General features: G+C 40.8%; 1 protein-coding gene across 6 annotated transcripts in view; it reads left to right on the plus strand.

Moving 5' to 3' along the window:
• The window catches only part of LOC127002850 (SET and MYND domain-containing protein 4-like), a 69,520-nt gene extending 59,491 nt beyond the window's left edge, over positions 1-10,029 (plus strand). For all 6 annotated transcript variants that reach the window (XM_050869071.1, XM_050869068.1, XM_050869069.1 and 3 more), the window contains exons 15-17: positions 327-473; positions 1,733-1,874; positions 6,243-10,029. In XM_050869071.1, the coding sequence (XP_050725028.1) occupies positions 327-473; positions 1,733-1,874; positions 6,243-6,348 (395 nt within the window). In that variant the 3' untranslated portion in view covers positions 6,349-10,029. The remainder of the gene's footprint in view (positions 1-326; positions 474-1,732; positions 1,875-6,242) is intronic.
• Positions 10,030-20,172: the final 10,143 nt, after the last annotated feature.

The following is a 20,172-nucleotide window of genomic DNA, read 5'->3' on the forward strand; positions in this document are numbered from 1 at the left end:
AACCAAATACACACGCCCTCCTCATTTTCCAAGGACACACTCCCTCCTTATATTCCCACTCTATTAATTTAACTTCCTGTCTCTATGTTGTATCCACTATAGTATTTTTCTCTCCTTTCCTCTCTCTGCACATCTTACCTTTTTCTCAATATCTTCAGTGAACAAACCAGGCATACACACCCTCTTCATATTTCTACTCCTATGATGCTAACTTCCTGTCTATGTTGTATCCTGTATATTTCTTTCCATTCCTCTATGTGTGCATCTTACCTATTTTTCGAAATCATACATCGCCCAAGTATACCCATCCTATCCTTATTCCACAGGGGAGGAGGCCATGAAGAAGGGGAACATATCAGAAGCTGTCAGCCTCCTCCGAAATGCTGTCGAGGAAGGCTCCAAAGTCTACCTGCCTGAGAACCAGTATTTTGTGCGTGTCCGGGATACCTTGGCTCGGGCGCTGGGGGAGAGCGGTGAGTGTGTGCTTGACTTAACACCGCACTGATCTCGCCCAAATGTTTAAAAATACGGCACTTGATCTCTCTTCTACACTCTTCATTCCTCCTGTTTTCTTCATTGTTACCTTTATTTCTCATCTGTCCCTCATTGTTTTTATTCCTCCCTTTCTATAATCTTCTACAGGGTGTCCCACGAGCTGAGGTATATACTTTAGGATATGATAATTTGAGTCATTCTAAAAATACTATCCTGCAGTTGCGGCGCCAAGCTAGAACACTCCAATAATCATAATCTTTTAAAAATACTATATGAATGTGTTGTTTTTTGCTTCGTATTGGGAGACATGTAGGTTTAAATTCTGTCAAGTGATGGGTTGCGGGAGGTGCCGTGGAGCATTAGCAGCAGTAGGGCGGCGCATGACAACCCGTAGTGATGAACATTTAATTACTCAATCTAGGCGCTCAGATCTTTACAGAGAACAATAATTAAAAGACGGGATGAATTTTTATGCCTGCCAAATGAAGAGAATAACATCCAGAACAACCAGGTCCTCCTCTATACCTTTTCCTATCAAGGTCTTCCTACTAACACTCATAGCAGCCAGGTCCCCCTCCACAAACTTCCTCCAGGTCTTCTTTGGTCTACCTGAAGCCCACACAATTCCCTATCAAGCCAGGTCTTCCTCCAGTCCACATTTTCCTACCAACACATTTCCCACACACGTCCCTATCAGCCGGGTCCTTGTCCACACATTTCCCTATCAAGTACTTCATCATCAACTGGAGTATATTGTTGATCTCTTCACTCATGTTGTTGCTACACTTTAAGGTTTGAAGGAAGCAAAGACACTGAAGAGGAGACTGAATAACATCTTTCCTTCCTCCTCTGTCCATCTTAATACTGCAAGAGTTTAATGTTCATCTCTTCACTTAATCTCTTTACACTTTTAGGTTTGAAGGAAGTAAAGACACTGAAGAGGAGACTGAATAACGTCTTTCCTTCCTCCTCTGTCCATTTTAATAGTACAAGAGTTTAATGTTCATCTCTTCACTTGATCTCCTCACACTTTTAATTAGGTTTGAAGGAAGCAAAGACAGTGAAGAAGAGACTCAGTAACATATTTCCTTCCTCCTGTGTCCATCTTGATAGTGCAAGAGTTTAACGTTCATCTCTTCACACACTTCCTCCAGGTCTTCTTTGATTTGCCTGGAGTTTCTCTAATACAAGGCAGTGTAAGATGAGCGAGAAGATGGTAATAGTGTTGTTGTTTCAGGCGAGTACGAGAGCTGTTGTCTGGAGCTACAAGAGTGCATGCAGATGATGGAGAAACACTATGGCCCTGAGAGTATTGAGTTGGCGCATGAGTTTCTAAAGTACTCGGAAGTGTTGCAGCTGGCGGCCGTTACCAATCCAAGGTGAGCTGTGCGATGGACTGTCCCTCTCTTTCACTCTCTCTTGGTCTTCCTCTCAGTCTCTCACTTTCGGCCTTGCTCTCACTCTCTCTCCATCTTAGGTTGGTAATTTTAGATGCTTCAGTTTCTCTCATCAGTTATTTACAAAGGCTGAAAAGGAAAGTAATCAGGTTTTCATGTGCTTTTCTTCGCATTCATGGTACAAAAAGAAGGGTTAAGCTATTACTAGGGTCATGAAACTACCCATGAAAATGCCCAAAATCCCTACGAAAACCTTGTCAAATACGTTTTCTTGAGTGCCAGAATGTTTAAAAATACGGCACTTGGTCTCTCTCTTCTACACTGTTCATTCCTCTTCTGTTTTCTTCATTATTACCTTTATTTCTCATGTTTCCCTCATTGTTTTTATTGTATCTACTCATTTATTTATTACTATTTTCTGTGTAGCCTCTTTCCTGCACTTCTCTGCTCTGTCCAGCTTTGTAATGCAAGAATTTTATATCAATCTCATCACCCATGTTGTTGTTACTTTTTAGGGTTTGAACAGGAACAATCTCATCACCCATGTTGTTGTTACTCTTTAGGGTTTGAACAGGAACAATCTCTTCACTCATGTTGTTGTTACTCTTTAGGGTTTGAACAGGAACAATCTCTTCACCCATGTTGTTGTTACTCTTTAGGGTTTGAACAGGAACAATCTCTTCACACATGTTGTTGTTACTCTTTAGGGTTTGAACAGGAACAATCTCTTCACTCATGTTGTTGTTACTCTTTAGGGTTTGAACAGGAACAATCTCTTCACTCATGTTGTTGTTACTCTTTAGGGTTTGAACAGGAACAATCTCTTCACTCATGTTGTTGTTACTCTTTAGGGTTTGAACAGGAACAATCTCTTCACTCATGTTGTTGTTACTCTTTAGGGTTTGAACAGGAAGCAAAGACACTGAAGAAGAGACTGAATAACATCTTTCTTTCCTCCTCTGTCCATCTTAGTAATGCAAGAATTTTATATCAATCTCTTCATCTATGTTGTTGTTACACTTAAGGTTTGAACAGGAAGCAAACACACTGAAGAAAAAGTTAAATGATATCTTTGTTTTCTCTTCTGTCCATCTTAGTAATGCAAGAATTTTATATCAATCTCTTCACCTATGTTGTTGTTACACTTAAGGTTTGAACAGGAAGCAAAGACACTGTAGAAGAGGTTGAATGATATCTTTCTTTCCTCCTCTGTCCATCTTAGTAATGCAAGAATTTTATATCAATCTCTTCACCTATGTTGTTGTTACACTTAAGGTTTGAACAGGAAGCAAACACACTGAAGAAAAGGTTGAATGATATCTATGTTTCCTCCTCTGTCCATCTTAGTAATGCAAGAGTTTAACATTCATCTCACTCATCCTGATCCACCCTCTCTATACTTTCCCTAACCAGCCTCTTCACCAACATCTCACTCTCCCTCTACTTTCTCTCCCCTCTCGTCTCCTCCGTCACATTTCTATCTAACATTTTCTTGTAGTTCCTTCTTTTCTCCTCGACTGCCTCTCTCTTTTTTCTTCACCTCTAGGTTTGAAGAGTAAGCAAAGACAGTGAAGAAGAGGCTCAATGACATCTTTCTCTCCCCTTCTGTCCATCTTAGTAATGCAAGAGTTTAATGTTCATCTCCTCACTCATCCTGATCCACCCTCTCTTTACTTTCCCTAACCAGCCTCTTCACCAACATTTCACTCTCCCTGTACACTCTCTCCCATCTCTCTCTCGCCTCCTCTGTCACATTTCTCTCTAACATTTTCTTATATTTCCCTCTTTTCTCCTCAACTGCCTCTTTTTTTTCTTCACCTCTAGGTTTGAAGAGTAAGCAAAGACAGTGAAGAAGAGGCTCAATGACATCTTTCTCTCCCCTGATGTCCATCTTAATAATGCAAGAGTTTAATGTTCATCTCCGCACTCATCCTGATCCACCCTCTCTTTACCCTAACCAGCCTCTTCACCAACATTTCACTCTCCCTGTACACACTCTCCCATCTCTCTCTCGCCTCCTCCGTCACATTTCTCTCTAACATTTTCTTATATTTCCCTCTTTTCTCCTCAACTGCCTCTTTTTTTCTTCACCTCTAGGTTTGAAGACAAAGCAAAGACAGTGAAGAAGAGGCTCAGACTTTCTTTCCTCTGCTGTCCATCTTAGTAATGCAAGAGTTTGATATGAATTTTTTTACTCACATTCTCACCTTTAGGTTTGAATGGGAAGCAAAGACACTGAAGAAGAGGCTCAGTAACATCTTTCCTTCCTCTGCTGTCCATCTTAGTTATGCAAGAGTTTAATGTTCATCTCTTCCCTGACACTTAACCTCATCATACTTTTAGGTTTGGAGAGGAAGTAAAGATAGTGAAGTGGAGGTTGAATGATATCTTTCTTTCCTCCTCTGTCCATCTTAGTTATGCAAGAGTTGACTATTAATATCTTCACTTAAACATAATCTCTTCCCTTATACTTAACCTCGTCATACTTTTAGGTTTGAAGAAGAACCAAAGACAGTGAAGTGGAAAAGCAGAATGATATCTTCCTTTCCTCCTCTGTCCATCTTAGTTATGCAAAAGTTGACTATTAATATCTTCACTTATATATAATCTCTTCCCTTACACTTAACCTCATCATACTTTTAGGTATGATGAGGACAAGCAGAATGATATCTTTCTTTCCTCCTCTGTCCATCTTAGTTATGCAAGAGTTGACTATTGATCTCTTTACCTATATATCATCTCTTCCCTTACACTTAATATTGTCATACATTTAGGTTTGAAGAAGAAGCAAAAACAGTGAAGTGGAAAAGCTGAATGATATCTTCCTTTCCTCCTCTGTCCATCTTAGTTAAGCAAGAATCTACTTTTAATATCTTCACTTGTATATAATCTCTTCCCTTACACTTAACCTCGTCATACTTTTAGGTTTGAAGAGGAACCAACGACAGTGAAGTGGACAAGCAGAATGATATCTTTCTTTCCTCCTCTGTCCATCTTAGTTATGCAAGAGTTGACTATTGATCTCTTTACCTATATATAATCTCTTCCCTTACACTTAATATTGTCATACATTTAGGTTTGAAGAAGAAGCAAAAACAGTGAAGTGGAAAAGCTGAATGATATCTTTCTTTCCTCCTCTGTCCATCTTAGTTAAGCAAGAATCTACTTTTAATATCTTCACTTATATATAATCTCTTCCCTTACACTTAACCTCGTCATACTTTTAGGTTTGAAGAGGAGCCAAAGACAGTGAAGTGGAAAAGCTGAATGATATCCTCCTTTCCTCCTCTGTCCATTATAGCTATGCAAGAGTTGACTATTGATCTCTTTACCTATATATCATCTCTTCCCTTACACTTAACCTTGTCATACTTTTAGGTTTGAAGAAGAAGCAAAAACAGGGAAGGGAAAAAGCTGAATGACATCTTTTCCTCCTCTGTCCATCATAGTAATGCAAGAATCTACTTTTAATATCTTCACTTATATATAATCTCTTCCCTTACACTTAACCCTCTCGCGCACCGTAAGTTTCCAATAAGTTTCTGTTCTGCTCATCATACATTTCTCAGGCCCGACCTGCCTTTTTTTGCCACCGCGATACTCTACATTCCCAGACGTATTTTACCCTCACAGATATATCATACCCCAATAAATTTGGTATCAATGGCTTCGTAAAGACTTGTACTAGAATATGCGCAAATAAAAATAGAGGAAAATATATATATATAAACAATACAAACTTGTTTAAAGTCTCACTATAGAGTATTGTAGACAATAAATCCGAAGTACCAACTCTTCCCCACTCACTAGCTTGAAATTTTGTGGGCCAACTTTTTTAGCCGAATATATGTTTTGAAGCGAAATTTAGTGAGGATTCTTGTGGTATCCTCAAATTTCTCATACGCCTATTAGTTCCCAAGTTACACCAAGAAAACTATTTTTTTCCTCTCCCGTCAGAGTAGGCTAACAAATAAAAATCACTCAAAGCTCCTCATCTACGCTCCTTAGAAAGGTTGCCATATGTTACCATTAAGAAACTTATCCCAACAAATGACGCTTCCAAATGTGACGCACTTTCACTGAATACTTAATTTTTAATCAATTTTTTTATCTTTTATGACACGTTTCGCGTCGTAGTGCGCCAGGACCTTTTACCCTCTGATGACGCAAAATGCGTCATCGTGCGTGAGAGGGGTAATATCGTCATACATTTAGGTTTGAAGACGAAGCAAAGACAGTGAAGAAGTGAAAAAGCTGAATGACATCTTCCTTTCCTCCTCTGTCCATCTTAGTTATGCAAGACTTTACTACTGATCTCTCCATTTATATTTTATCTCTTCACACTTTTAGGTTTGGAGAGGAGGCAAAGACGGTTAACAAGAGGTTGAATGACATCTTTACCCTCAACTATGGACCACAGTGGAAAGTGTACCTGGGATCTGCCTTTGTGGAGTGAATATTAAGCCTGTTGTAAGGTCTCTGTAGTCACCCCTGAAAATTCCTGTCGCTGAGGTTAGCGAAGAGAAGGAAGGTCATGTGTGTGGTTTGTCAGAACCAGGGAAAGCAAACACAACAATTGTATCTTACTAATTTTATTCTGGAGTCCATTGAAGGATATTGTGAAGCGTAAGGTGACTTTATTATAGTATTTAGAGGCATTTTGAAGGTTATGTGGTTTGCTATCAGAGCCAGGAAATGTGGACGCAAACAATAGTATTTTGATTTTATTCAGGACACTGTCGGAGGGTTTTATGAAGCTCAGGGTGAATGTTGGTGAAGATAAAGGTATTACAATAAATATTTAGAGGTATTTAGAAGGTTATGGGGTTTGTTATAAGAGCCAGGGAACACAAATGTAAAAGATGGTATCATTTTGATTATAATGTGGATACTGTTAGAGAATTTTATGAAGCTTAGGGTGAATGTCAGTGTGTTGAAGGTGAATGTAATATAATATGTATGTAGAGGTATTTAGAAGGTTATGGGGTTTGTTATCAGACCCAGGGAACACAAACGCAAAGAACGGTACCATTTTAATTTAATTCTGGATATCATTGGAGGATTCTTTGAAGCTTAGCTATGTAAGTGAGGGGTGTTGAAGGTGTATGTATGACAGTACAGTAAACCCTCAATATAACGGACTGACTAGGGGGAACTTAGTCCGTTAATGCCGAAAGTCCGTTATAAGCGCCAAAATAAATAAAAACGTAAAATAATACCAGCAAACCTAATAAACGTAGGTATGTATTTTTTTATTGTGTATGTTGTGTGCATGTTGTCTGTATTGCTGCATAGCACACTTGGCGATGGACTGTGAGGCACTGAGGCTGCCAGGTTGGCAGTGGGGCCCTGTGAAGGGGGGCGTATTGTTACGGGTATGGGTAAAATTTTACAAGTGAGCCCATTTTGCAATGGTAGACGAAACTTTTTTTTGTGTGTGTGTGTGTGGTTGGGGGTGGGGTTAGTTTTCATGGTGTTATGAAATAATCTGATAACTATTTATGTCACAAATCATTAAATGATTGGCTTTTCAATGCCTGTTGTACACCCACTGCAGCCCTCAGCTGCAGCCGCAAAATAACTCGCAGAGAGAGATGTTCAACTTGCTTACTGTTTCTACACACCAAGTGCCAAATAAATTTACTAACAAAACATAACTTAACCTAACCTACCTAACTGGGGACTTCGCCCTCCTTGACCCTATAAGCTGTGTCAGTACCGACACTCAAAAACACTTGGCTATTTTCCATTACAGTTACGTCCTGAATTGATGCATAAGACTTTCATTTAGTGTAAATACATTCTTCAATTGAATGGAAACCATGAAGAGGAAAATATTTTGCCTGGTGAGCTGAAAAAGAACACAGTAGTCGAAGGATGGGACAGCAGATAAAGGGAGGAGGGCAAGGTGGCTAGCAGACGCTGTTGTAGTTACCGGGCGCGGTTGGTTCAAAAACAATTCTCAGTCGGTCCCCCTTGGATTTCTGAGCCTCTGACCTTGTCTGTTACATCCAAAATCCATTATAAGCTGGTCCGTTATATTGAGGGTTTACTGCATTTAAAAGGTTATGTGATTCGTTGTCAGAGTCAGGGAACACAAACACAAACGCAACAACCATTTTATTTCTATTCTGGATACCGATGAAGGATTATACAAAGCTCAGGGTGAATGTTGATGTTGATGAATGTATTATAGTATTTGGAGGTACTTAGAAGGTTATGGGGTTTGTTATAAGAGCCAAGGAACACAGACGCAAAGAACTGCACCATTGTAATTTAATTATGGATGCCATTGAAGGATTGTTGTTGTGTGAATGTTGATGGTTGAGGTAGATGTGTTATTCATTTATTTATTTATTATTATTTTTTTTTTTTTTTACGTTGTTGCCTATTGCGCCGGTAGGCATCTTCCCGGTGGGGCCTGATGGTCGGCCCAAGGCTTCTTCCAGGTGGGGCCTGATGGTCGGCCCAGCCCGTTCTGGCGCAGGCGAGCGTTTATAGTGGCGCCATCTTGCATTGGCTCATGCTGCCCCCCGGAACTCGTACTTGATTCGTTTGGACGGCTTCCTCTAGAGTCCGGGTTGACGGGTGGTCTTCAGGACAGCATGTGGGTAGTTTTAAGCCACTCGGCGGTGACCGAAAAATCCGAATGGTAGCGTGAGGATTCGAACCCGCGTCGTCCATCACGCGGCGAATGTGGGTCCAGTACGCTATCACTTCGGCCACCGCCTACCCAAATGATATTTAGAGTTACCAATATCAGCTCTGCCTCAGACCACCAGTGTACAAGTGTGGGTTTTAGTACCCGCTGAGAACAGCTAATCAAAAACAAGTGTATAACAGTATGTAGCAGTGTATAACAATGCATAACAGACCCAAAGTTCATGTTGTAAATATTCATAAAACCTCTCTGCTTCTTTTGGCAAATCTTAGCAGCTCTGAAGGGTCATGATTCATCAGTGGCCAGATTCTGAGCTCTTTCTTGCATTGATATACCAATTTTATTTAACCGTTGCCCATAGTGGGGGTAGGCTCTCTTTAGGGGCCTGTTCGACAACCCCAGTCCATTATTGGCACAGGCAAATTTTATTCATAGTGGCTGCCATGATACATGACTCTTGCTTGGCCATTGCTGGCCCTGCTGTTCTTCCTGAATGAAATCACTGAATTTTGTGTTGATTGAAGATCTGGGCAGTATGTGGGTAGTCTTCAATCACTCAGCAATGGTTGAAAGTTGTCAGCATCTTGCAGTAGAGCTCACACATAGGACCTTGGGATTATCATGCCCGCACACTGACCACTCGGCCGCCGCCTCCCCTCAAAAGCAAATAGCAGCTTTGTAATTTTTTCACCTTCATTTAAGTCCACACACTTCACTTACAATTGCTTTTCTCTGGACATTTTTATGCTCTGCTTCTACCAACAGAAAATTTATTTCAGAAGTAGCAGGATCTGGCTGATTGTTAGTTGGAACTGATTTCAAGGGAATGGCCAAGGAAGAAATAACTTTTATTATGGACATAAAAATAAAAGCCTTGAGGGCTGCTGCAAGTCTCTAAAAGTGGCATTGGGGCTGTATGGATATGGGCCTTGTTAGCTTGTTTGTTATCTACCAGTTAATGTTTAGCAAGAGTTACTTTATGTATGCTTAGGACTTGTATGCGTGTGTGTGTGTGTGTGTGTGCATGCAGGTGTGAGAAAAAGAGAGAGAGAGAGAGAGAGAGAGAGAGAGAGAGAGAGAGAGAGAGAGAGAGAGAGAGATTCACCTCCATGGTTGAGTGGTTAGCATGCCTAGCTACAAATCTGCTGGCCAGGGTTCTAATCCCAGTCTGGGCAGTCTGTGTGCAGCTCACCCAGCTGTTCATCATCCCTTTCCAGCTTGGCAATAAAATGTGTACTTGAGTAAATTGGAGAAAGATAAACTGTGGTAATGCGGATGTCACACTGGCGCTGTCTCAAGGTAATGTGTTCTTACCCACCACAGGCTCAAGGGCCAATGCAACAGTGTTGAGCACCGCAGCCAAGCGCAGCTATAGTGTGTGCTCCCAACTTTACCTTTCAACTCATAATTATTTCTGTAGCTGTTTATGTGATGCTGAAGGCAGTTAGACAAATATATATCATGGTTACCTTTTCATTATGCTGTAGTTGTTTAACCCGTGGGCTTCGGCTATGGGAAAGCTGAGAAGTAGCCGAGAAATGGCAAAATTACACTTCATTTTGAGACTAAGAAAAGAGCATGGAACGTACATCAGAGTACTCCTCTCATAACCATAAAGCTGTTAAAAATATTTACTTTTACTCAAACTCCATTCTTTTTGGGTGGTGTTTGCTACAAAATAAACAGTCTTGTGATGCGTGGCATCTAGCCTAAAGTCACTTGTTGTCTACTTTAGAGAACTTGACAAGTGATTACTGTGTGGATAGCAAATTCAGTCTGCCTTGACCTTACAGCACCACCTATGACAAAAAAGCCCATCTCAAGATCACTCACCCACCACTATGACCCAGGGCATGTATGGTGGGTTGCTCTATGCCACCACCGCCTACAATTAGCTCGAATTATGGGTGTTATGGTGAGCCCTTTTTAGGGTCCACCGTACCACAGCCACGACTCGTGAAAGCCCAGAAAAGGGTCTGCCGACATTCTCGGGTTAAGTGATATGTTTAAGGCAGCTAGACAATTAGCAATCATGGTTTCTTCTCATTCATGGTTGGTTTGTGTGTCAAGACTGAGATCATGGTTTCTTTTTAGTCCTAGGCAGTTCATGTGATGTAGCAGGCAGTTAGACAATGAGATGTCATAATTACCTCATCATTATATCTCTTTGTTCATGTGATGTTCAAGGCAGGTAGATAATCATATATGTTTTATAGTTGTAGTTAATTTATGTGATGTTAGAGGCAGTTAGACAATTAAATAACATGGTTCTGTTGTAGCCATAATTAGATCATGTGATGTTGAAGGCAGTTAGAGAATCATTTAAATATCATGTTTTGTTATTTGTAGTTGATTTTTGTGATGTCGAAGGCAATTAGAGAATTAAGCCCCATTCACACTGTGATGACTCTGGGCCATGACAACCCAGCGACTCGGGGTATGCGAGGTCTTGGGTGTGAAATGTTGATGTGAAAGGGGTTGCACATGGTCGGAAAGAGGTCTAGAAACAATCGCTGGATGCTGATTTGACACAGTGTGAAGGAGACCTAAAAGTTGCTGGGTTGTCAGGCCCAGGGTCGGCACACTGTGAACAGGGCTTTAGAGATCATGGTTTCCTCTCAGCCATGTGTTCTTTTTTCAATGGTAAAGGAAACAGCTCAAGGGCAATAAACAAAGGTCAAATAAGAAAAGCCTGCTAATCGCTGCCCTTGCAAAAGCAGACAGAAGGAGTGGCCAGAAGGGAGATCAGTTTTAGATTGCTACTCCCTTCCTGAAAGAGTCTAAGGTCCATATTTTAAAACGTATCAGGTTCCCCAATAAACAAATATCAAATTATAAAAGCCTGCTAATCACTGCCCTTGCAAAAGCAGACAGAAAGAGTGGCCAGAAGAGAGATCAGAGGCGTCCCTTTTTTTTTTTTTTTCCAACAAAGGAGACAGCTCAAGGGCACAAAAAATAGGAAGCAATAATAAAAAAAAGCCCGCTACTCGCTTACCCTAAAGAGAATCCAAAGAGGTGGCCGAAAGAGGGGTCAATACTTGCTACTCCCTTCCTGAAAGTGTCTTAAGGTCCATATTTTAAAACGTATCAGGTTCCCGTTACGACTATTTTCTAAGGCCACAGAGAAGATTATCCGCGTTTTCATGTGTGATTTTCCAGTTCAGGGTGCAGGGGTCATGTAAATCTATCACTAGAATCACAAAACAGTCCATGACAAGCCCAGGAACTTCTACAAGAGGCTTTTTAAACAGGCAAACTGAGAACCCAAAACAATTAAAAATTCAGGCTTAAATTGTAGGCAGGAGGAAGTACAGACAAAGGGTTGGTGTTCCAGAGTTTACCGGTGAAAGGAGTGAAGAAGCGTTTTAGATTGGGTTTCTTAGACGCCGCCACCTCTCACATCAATTATTTTCAAAGACCAAAAAGGAGATCAACAGGGTTCTAATGAGTACTTTTAAAGGTTCATGGTACAGAAGAAAGGTCAAACTACCACCAGGAAATGACCCAAACTCTTATGAAAGCCTTGCTAAATATGCAGGCTTGGGCACCGAAACGTTTTAAAATATGACCCATAGTTCGACTCTAATATAAAGTCAGTTTGGGTGGGGCCCGAACCTCTCCACAGCGCTGTACATCAACCCCAATACACCAGTCTCTTCCTCTTGTGTCATCTGTGTATATACCATTCGAAATTGTGTATCAAATGTCCTGTATAGATTAAGAAGATTTGGCAGCAGTATGTCCAGGGAAGAGAGAGAGAGAGAGAGAGAGAGAGAGAGAGAGAGAGAGAGAGAGAGAGAGAGATGTGGGAAAGAAGAAATTATAGGAAGAAAAACCAAAACCCAGGAACAAGAAGAAGAGGAGGAGGAGGAAGAAATATTACTAAAACTATGATATTGCAAGTACAGGAGGAGGAGGAGGAGGAGCAAAACAGAGAGAGAGAGAGAGAGAGAGAGAGAGAGAGAGAGAGAGAGATGTGGGAAAGAATAAATTATAGGAAGAAGAGCCAAACCAAAACAAGAGGAAGAGGAGGAGGAGGAAGAAATATTACTAAAACTATGATATTGCAAGTACAGGAGAAGGAGGAGGAGGAGGAGCAAAACAAACTCATATGATCAGGGAAGAGAGAGAGAGAGAGAGAGAGAGAGAGAGAGAGAAACTGCAATAATTTTTTTCAATAAGACTCAAATCACCAAAGTGTTTGTGATTTTCCGCCCAAGCTGACTTCATGGCTGAGTCGCACTGTATAGTTAACTCTTGCATAAGGAAGGAATTTGTTCATGTAATGTTGAAGGGAGCTAAATAATTATGAGTCATCCTTTTTATCATCATAGCTAGTTCATGTGATGTTAGAGGCAGTTATAGACAGTCATGGTTTGTTTTCTGTTGTAATTTCTTAATGTGATGTCCAAAGCAGCTATAGACAGTTAGATATTTTATTTTATTAGATGTTAGATTTGTGGCGCTCCTGCTGATGTGAGGTAAGCGACTCGCACAATAAAACGAGAAAATTGCCTTTGAAGTTTGGTGTCTCTGCACTTCTCCGAGGCACATGTGTGAAAAAAATTGACAATAATGCTACAATGTCAGAATTTTTTTTATAGTTCTCTCTCTCTCTCTCTCTCTCTCTCTCTCTCTCTCTCTCTCTCTCTCTCTCTCTCTCTCTCTCTCTCTCTCTCTCTCTCTCTCTCTTCCCTGGCCATAGGAGTTTGTGTTTTGCTCCTCCTCCTCCTCCTCTTCTTGTTCTTGTTCTTTTTCTTCTTCCTATAATTAATTCTTTCCCAAATATTTACCTCTCTCTCTCTCTCTCTCTCTCTCTCTCTCTCTCTCTCTCTCTCTCTCTCTCTCTCTCTCTCTCTCTCTCTGCCACCATATGAATTGCCTCGATCATGAACGCCTCAATAGTTGGTCAATGCGAAGCGAGTGATGTCTCAAGATTGACCCCCATATAAGTTGCCAGCCTCACTTCAGCCTAGAGCGACACATGCATAGGGCTAGGTCATTATGGTGTCTGTATAGCAAATTGGGCCAGTTTTACAGTCCATTACACTACGTTTGTTATCTCCCTAACCAAACACAAAAGACGACCTAAACTTCTTAATTGTAGCCCTAGTGTTTGGCGTTGATATAAAAAGGAGAAGGAAATTTTTAGGAAACCACACAGGAAATCTCTTTATAAGTATCTGGTATTGAGTAAAAATAACGGATCACTGTGGAGAATATAGTTTGGTTTGGGCGCTAATTAACAATGACACGGTGTTGGACTGTCGAACTGGCCAATTAAGTTCCCTCGTGTGATGTTCAGGGGCCAGTGATACGGAGATGAGCACTGAGGCCATGGATGTGCAGCTTCGTGTCTAGAGGTACCCCCAATGTAGTTTACTTATGTGCTTTTTAGATACTGTGTTTATATTCATGAGAGAGAGAGTGAGAGAGAGAGAGAGAGAGTACAATAACTGCAATATATGTTTTCAATAAGATTCAAATTATGTGTTTCTGTGATTTTCTATAGGCTATTTGAGAGAGAGAGAGAGAGAGAGAGAGAGAGAGAGAGAGAGAGAGAGAGAGAGAGAGAGAGAGACCAATATTTTTTTTTTTTTTACAGCAAAGGAGACCATTCAAAGGCACACACAAAAAATAAAACACTAATGAAAAAGAAAGCCCACTACTTACTGCTCCTATAAAGATTACAGAGTGGCCGAAAGAGAGGTCAATTCCGAGAGGAGAGGTGTCCCCTTGAAAGAGTTCAAGTCGCAGGCAGGAGGAAATACAGACGAAGGAATTAAGGCTGTTCCGGAGTTTACCAGTGTAAGGGATGAAAGAATGAATTAAGATGCTGGTTAACTCTTGCATAAGGGTTAGCAAGTTCAAGAGAGCAGACAGCATGAAAATATCGACAGAAGATAGAGAGGCAACATGGCGGCGGAATTTAAGAGGCAGAAGACTTTCAGTAAGAGGAGGAGAGCTGATGAGATGAAGAGCCTAAGGTTGGTATTGTCAGATCAACTACTTCCAAAGGCCAAAAGGAGGTTAATCGAGTTCTAATGAGTGTTCTTTAGGTTCACGGTACAGAAGAAGGCTCAGACTACCACCAGGGTCATAAGACTAGTAAATTAGGTGTTCTTGGGCGCAGAAATGTTTAAAAATATGGCCCTTAGACTACACACTGTCCAGAAGAGCTGTGTGAGTGGAGCCCCCCCACACGTGAGATGCATACTTCATACGAGGGCGGACAAGGCCCTTGTATATGGATAGCAACTGTGCGGGGGAGAAGAACTGGCGGATCGAGACGATACAGAACGCCCAGCCTCGAGGAAGCTGATTTAGTGAGAGAGGAGATGTGAATTAATTAAGTTTCCAGTTAAGATTTTGAGTTAAGGATAGACACCATATGTGTTGAAAACGGTGATAGCTTCATGAGTGTTGTCAAGGTTAATATAGGGGATAGGTGTTTGGAAGAATTGTGTCGATCGAGTTGATAGTTGGTTGAAAGAGAGAGAGAGAGAGAGAGATTTAGCAATACTTATGAGGAGGCTGAGAAGGGTTAGTTTCAATATAATAAGTCGCAATCTTTATTAAACTTGCGAACTCCGGAACTATTGATTAATTGAGCTCATATACAGTGATTTCCTACAGGTGATATATATACATCAAGTGAGAGGTCAAAATAGCATTACACAAAAGCTATACAGTAAAGAGAATAAAACGAAACCATAGAAATATATATCCTTTTTTTTTTTTCCTTCAAACGCTTTTATACGTTATTTCATTTGTAAAGGAGCATTGCAGAACACAGTGAAGCAATACATCCCTCCTCTCTAACTTCTCAAAATCTAATAAGAGTGAGAATAAAAGAAGGAAAATAGTATAAGTAAATTCCGCAAAACCGCCATCACACACCATTGCCATGATCCCTTCCTGAGAACCGCTACCGTTACTACCAAGACCTCTACTATGAAACATAACATAAACACTCCATAAACCCAGTAAATAAAGCAATACAGTAATTCTAAAGACGTAAACTTGTATAAAACTTAACCTAAAACCCTGAACAGAGCCTCGTAAATTCCGCAGAACCACACATCACTTTTACTATAAACCATGTTATAAACACTCCATAAACCCCATTAATGAACCAATACAACGATTTAAAACACGTAGACCTATATAAAACTAAACCTAAAACCCTGAAAACTGAAGTATATATAAAGAGGAGCCTCGTAAACCGCTATCGTTACCACCCCTCTCTTTAGTTATAAACCACGGCACAAACACTTTATTAACTCCATCATTAAACCAATACAATAATTCTAAACACGTAAACTTATATAAAATCAAAGCTAAAGCAAGCAGAACCGAAGTATAAACAAGAGCCTCGTAAATTCCGCAGAACCGCCATCACCCCCGCCACAACACTTATGGCCGGCGTTGTCTGCGAGGGAGGTGAGACATTTTTCCTTTTTCCCGCGTTACTTCATGTTCGATTAAGTGGACGCGAACTTGGGTTATAAAACAAGGCATCATCTTCCAATCGGGCCGGTTTGCCATTGAGGACTCGCGCTCTGAGCCGAGAAAAAAGCCGGAGAATAAGCGTGGCCTCAACCCTGCAGCAGAAAATGGCAGATCGCGGCGGGAAATTAAACGGCTCGGGGGGGAAGAAAGTGTGGATAATAACGTTTACTGGCGATTTCGGGAGTATTTAAAAGGTTCTATTGGGTTATCAGGCATTGCGGGTTCCTTTGTGTATGTATGGTAAGGGGCAGGACAGGTACAAGACGTGTGTGTGGCGTGCTGAAGGCGGTCATGTTTTAGGACTAACGGAGACGAATTTTTAGCTTCCAGTGGCGTGTTTGTCAATGTATGAAGAGGCCCAGCGCGATGTGGAGGTCTCACGGGTCTTCCTGTGTCTCCAGCGGCGGGCGTGGCGGAGGGTGTGTGGTGGTCGTGTTGGGCTCTGATTGGAGACTCCAGCAACAGTCTTCAGTGGGGATTTTTGTTAGTACTATTTAAAGAGCTCCATCACGTCATTGAGTCGGTGGTTCTAATATACACACCAGGTAGTTCAGGGAAGGGGGAGAGTAAAGATTCATTCTTACCTTTAGTAATGCTTACCACCAAAGTCAAGGTAAAGGTTACCATGTCTTGTAACTGATGTGATTTATTTTTTATTTTTTTTGCCTACCGAAGGATGACAAGGGCACTAGTGCTCTTAAGGGGGTGCCTCTTCTCATAAGGTTTTCAATATACCGGTCATAGTCAGTGTGCAGTTTATGAATTTTTATTTTAGTTAAAAATAATATCAAGTTCATGCTAAAACATTTTCTAAAGTCAGGCTGTTACTATAACCCAACAGATAGTAATCTAATGCCACTAAGGGTAGCAACCCATTGGCTGACTATATGGAAAAAGCCATTTTAATGGCTGAAGTTCTTCGTCGTCATCAGCTGATTAGCCCGTCTTCATACGGGGTTGCTGTTTAATGGCTGTAGTTATGGGTCTCTAATATTGAAACCTTTGGTAACACCTTCCTGCTGGCCGTGGATGCACAGAATCAATGCATGAGGGCACTTCACTCAGCTAGGGACAACTCCATGGTTTAGATAGAGCTACAGAGGCCTGGCCCTTTTCGCAAACTTCATTTATGAATTTAAAGAAGTGGACGTGCCATCCGTTGCATGACACATAAAGGTTTGGCTTTCAACTCAATTAATATATGGACTGGGACTATGTGGGTGATGGGGTTGCTTGCTATTGGTCAAGAACAGTACAAACACATCGTTGTTGGCTCAGGTGAAGATGAGCAACTCAAACATGACGAGACCAGACGAGAATAGTATAGAGGCAGGAGAGAGGAGTGTGGTAACTGGACAGTCGATTCTGAGATACTTGTGGTATTTTCTGATAACTTATAACAGATTTTTACTTAGCATTTATTTAAAATAACGACTAAGGGAGTCTGATATGTGCTGAGTTAATTTCTACTCTAATAATTCCGTCTGGAAGATTGTCTCCGATCAATAGTTGGGGAAGATTACTTCCTTTTGAAAACTCAAAGGAACCTAAGACACATTTTTAGCAAGATGAGTATTCTTGTGTTTGGTGATCATGTTTGAGACTAAGACAAATATTGTTTAATGGTGTTTTCTAACTGTTAAAGAGGTTCCTTTGATTCACAAGATCAGAGGTTGGCAACCCATAATTCGAGAAGAGACAGTTTCTTAAAACTTGATAGAGAAGCAGTTCTGCTGGAGTCGCAGTGTAAATCATGAATTGAAATTATGGGGAAAAATTAAAATTTTCCTCTTTCATATGGGAGTCAGATAATATATATACCCACAGACAAGATAATCAAATACATTAAAATGATAATAATAATAATAACAACATATAATTGCAACTGTCATGAAATAAACTTGTATTTATAAAGCCACTCCTTTAATTTAATATGATATCTGGAACCTGTTGCGAATCCTTTATAGTTTGTTACCATTACTGAACAAATATTTCATACCTTTAAACAACTTGTGGAAACAACTTAGTATGTTTGGTCATCGTGATGGGTTTAAACTTTAATGTGACTTCTGCTCTGAGTTAGTTTCTTTGGAGAGCTGCTCAATGTCTGGAGCGTATGCTCTCATTTTTCTATGAAAATTTGGACTTTTTAAGTTGGTGGCAGGAGCCGCGCAAGCCTCTTGAATGAGCCGCATGCAGCTCCGGGACCACAGGTTGCTGACCACTCATCGTCATCATCATTTCGTTTAACATCCGTTTTCACTCTTCCTGAGTGGTTGGACGCTTTATGGCTCTTCTTCATTCTATTCTGTCTTCTGCCCGATGTTCATCCAATCCCATCAATGCCAAGTCTTCCTGTATACACCTTCTCCACATTTTCCTAGGTCTACCAACTGGTCTCCTTCCTTCTACCTCCAATCTCTCCAAAACTCCCAGCACTGTATCCTCCCCTGCTCTCTTTTACGTTTCCAACCCATCGGAGTCTTTCCCTTCTGAGCACTGTTTCCAGGTTTTCTACTCCACATCTGTTAGCTACATCTGCACTGGACACCCTGTCTTGCCACCTGATTCCTGCCATATACCTCAGCATTCTGTGATCACTTGCTCTCAATACCTCCATCAATTTTCTAGTTAGAGCCCATGTTTCTGCTCCATACAACATCACTGATCTAATACACACTTGGTACACCCCTGCTCTGCTCTTTAGAGGGATGCTACCGTTGCTACGATTCACGAGTAGACAAGCCACCTCACTCCACTTTAACTACGCTGCTGCCACTCTCGCTCTCACTATCCTCTCCACTCCCGCCTCACAGTCCAGAACATCTCCCAAATAACATAAATGTTCTACCTCATCTAGCTTTCTTCCATTCACCTCTAGTACATCCCTCTCAGTTTATTGTCCTTGCTGTCTCCTTATACAAGCTGGGCATGTAAAATTCTGCACTCTTTACATCTGAGGCCTCAGCATCTAAGGTGGCACCACTGCCTGCAACATGTGCACAAGACTAAATTTACACCTACTCCCTTCCCACAGCATCCACATGGATATTTTCCTGATTTAATCTTTTCTCTTGCTTCTTTTCCAGTCACCATGTACTTTGTTTTTTCCATATTAATTTGCAAACCTCTCTCCTCCATTCCTTCCTTCCATTTATTAAACTTTTCTTTCACTTCTGCTGTCTCTGCACTATCAAGTCATCTGCATACAGCAGCTCCCATGGTGCCTCTCCTCTTGCTTCCTTTGTTGCCTCCCCCATTACTGTTATAAACAAGACCGGGCTAAGGGCAGATCCCTGGTGAACCCCCACTCCAATTTTGAACTCCTCTGATGTTCCCACCACTGTTTTCATTCTTGATTTTCTACCTTCATATTGTCCCATCACCAATTCAACCAGTCTTTCTGGTACTCTTTGCCTTCTCAATACCCATCTTATAATTTCCCTTGGTACTCATCAAATGCCTTCTCTAGATCTACAAAAACATGATACAATCTCCTCCTCTTCTCCATAAACCTTTCCTGAAGCCCTCTCATAGTATATATTGCTTCAGTTGTTGATCTCCCAGGGCAAAAGCCAAACTGACATTTATCAATTCTTATTATCCTTCTCAGCCTCCTCTCCAGGACTTTTTCATATACCTTCATGCAGGCCCAGATTAAGCTTGCATTGGGCCCTATGCCACCCACAGTTTTGCCCCCCCCCCTGAATAAATTAGGCAAGATCTGGATGATTTCATATTTTATTGAAACATCAGAATGAATTAATGATACAATATATTTAACACAGATTGTTATCATCTTTATTTTCTTTATATTCTACATTTGCAGCATACATACCATAGTTATGTACATAGGTAATTATAGCAGCTACACCAATGCCCATTTTCTTGATTTCTCTTGTGAAAACTGTTCAATGCTGGTTTCAAATGTCATTGAGGAGGTGACATCATTTTCAATTGACATAACAGACAAAGCATTCAGTCGTTTTTGAGTCATTGTTGAACGAAATCTGTTTTTGATCAAAGACAGTTTGGAAAATGAACGTTCGCATTCGCAGACTGTGACTGGTAATGTTAAGAACAATCAAAGAGCAGTTGAAACATTGG

The sequence above is a fragment of the Eriocheir sinensis genome, chromosome 24 (assembly GCF_024679095.1).
Source record: "Eriocheir sinensis breed Jianghai 21 chromosome 24, ASM2467909v1, whole genome shotgun sequence".
NCBI classification, from domain to species: domain Eukaryota; kingdom Metazoa; phylum Arthropoda; class Malacostraca; order Decapoda; family Varunidae; genus Eriocheir; species Eriocheir sinensis.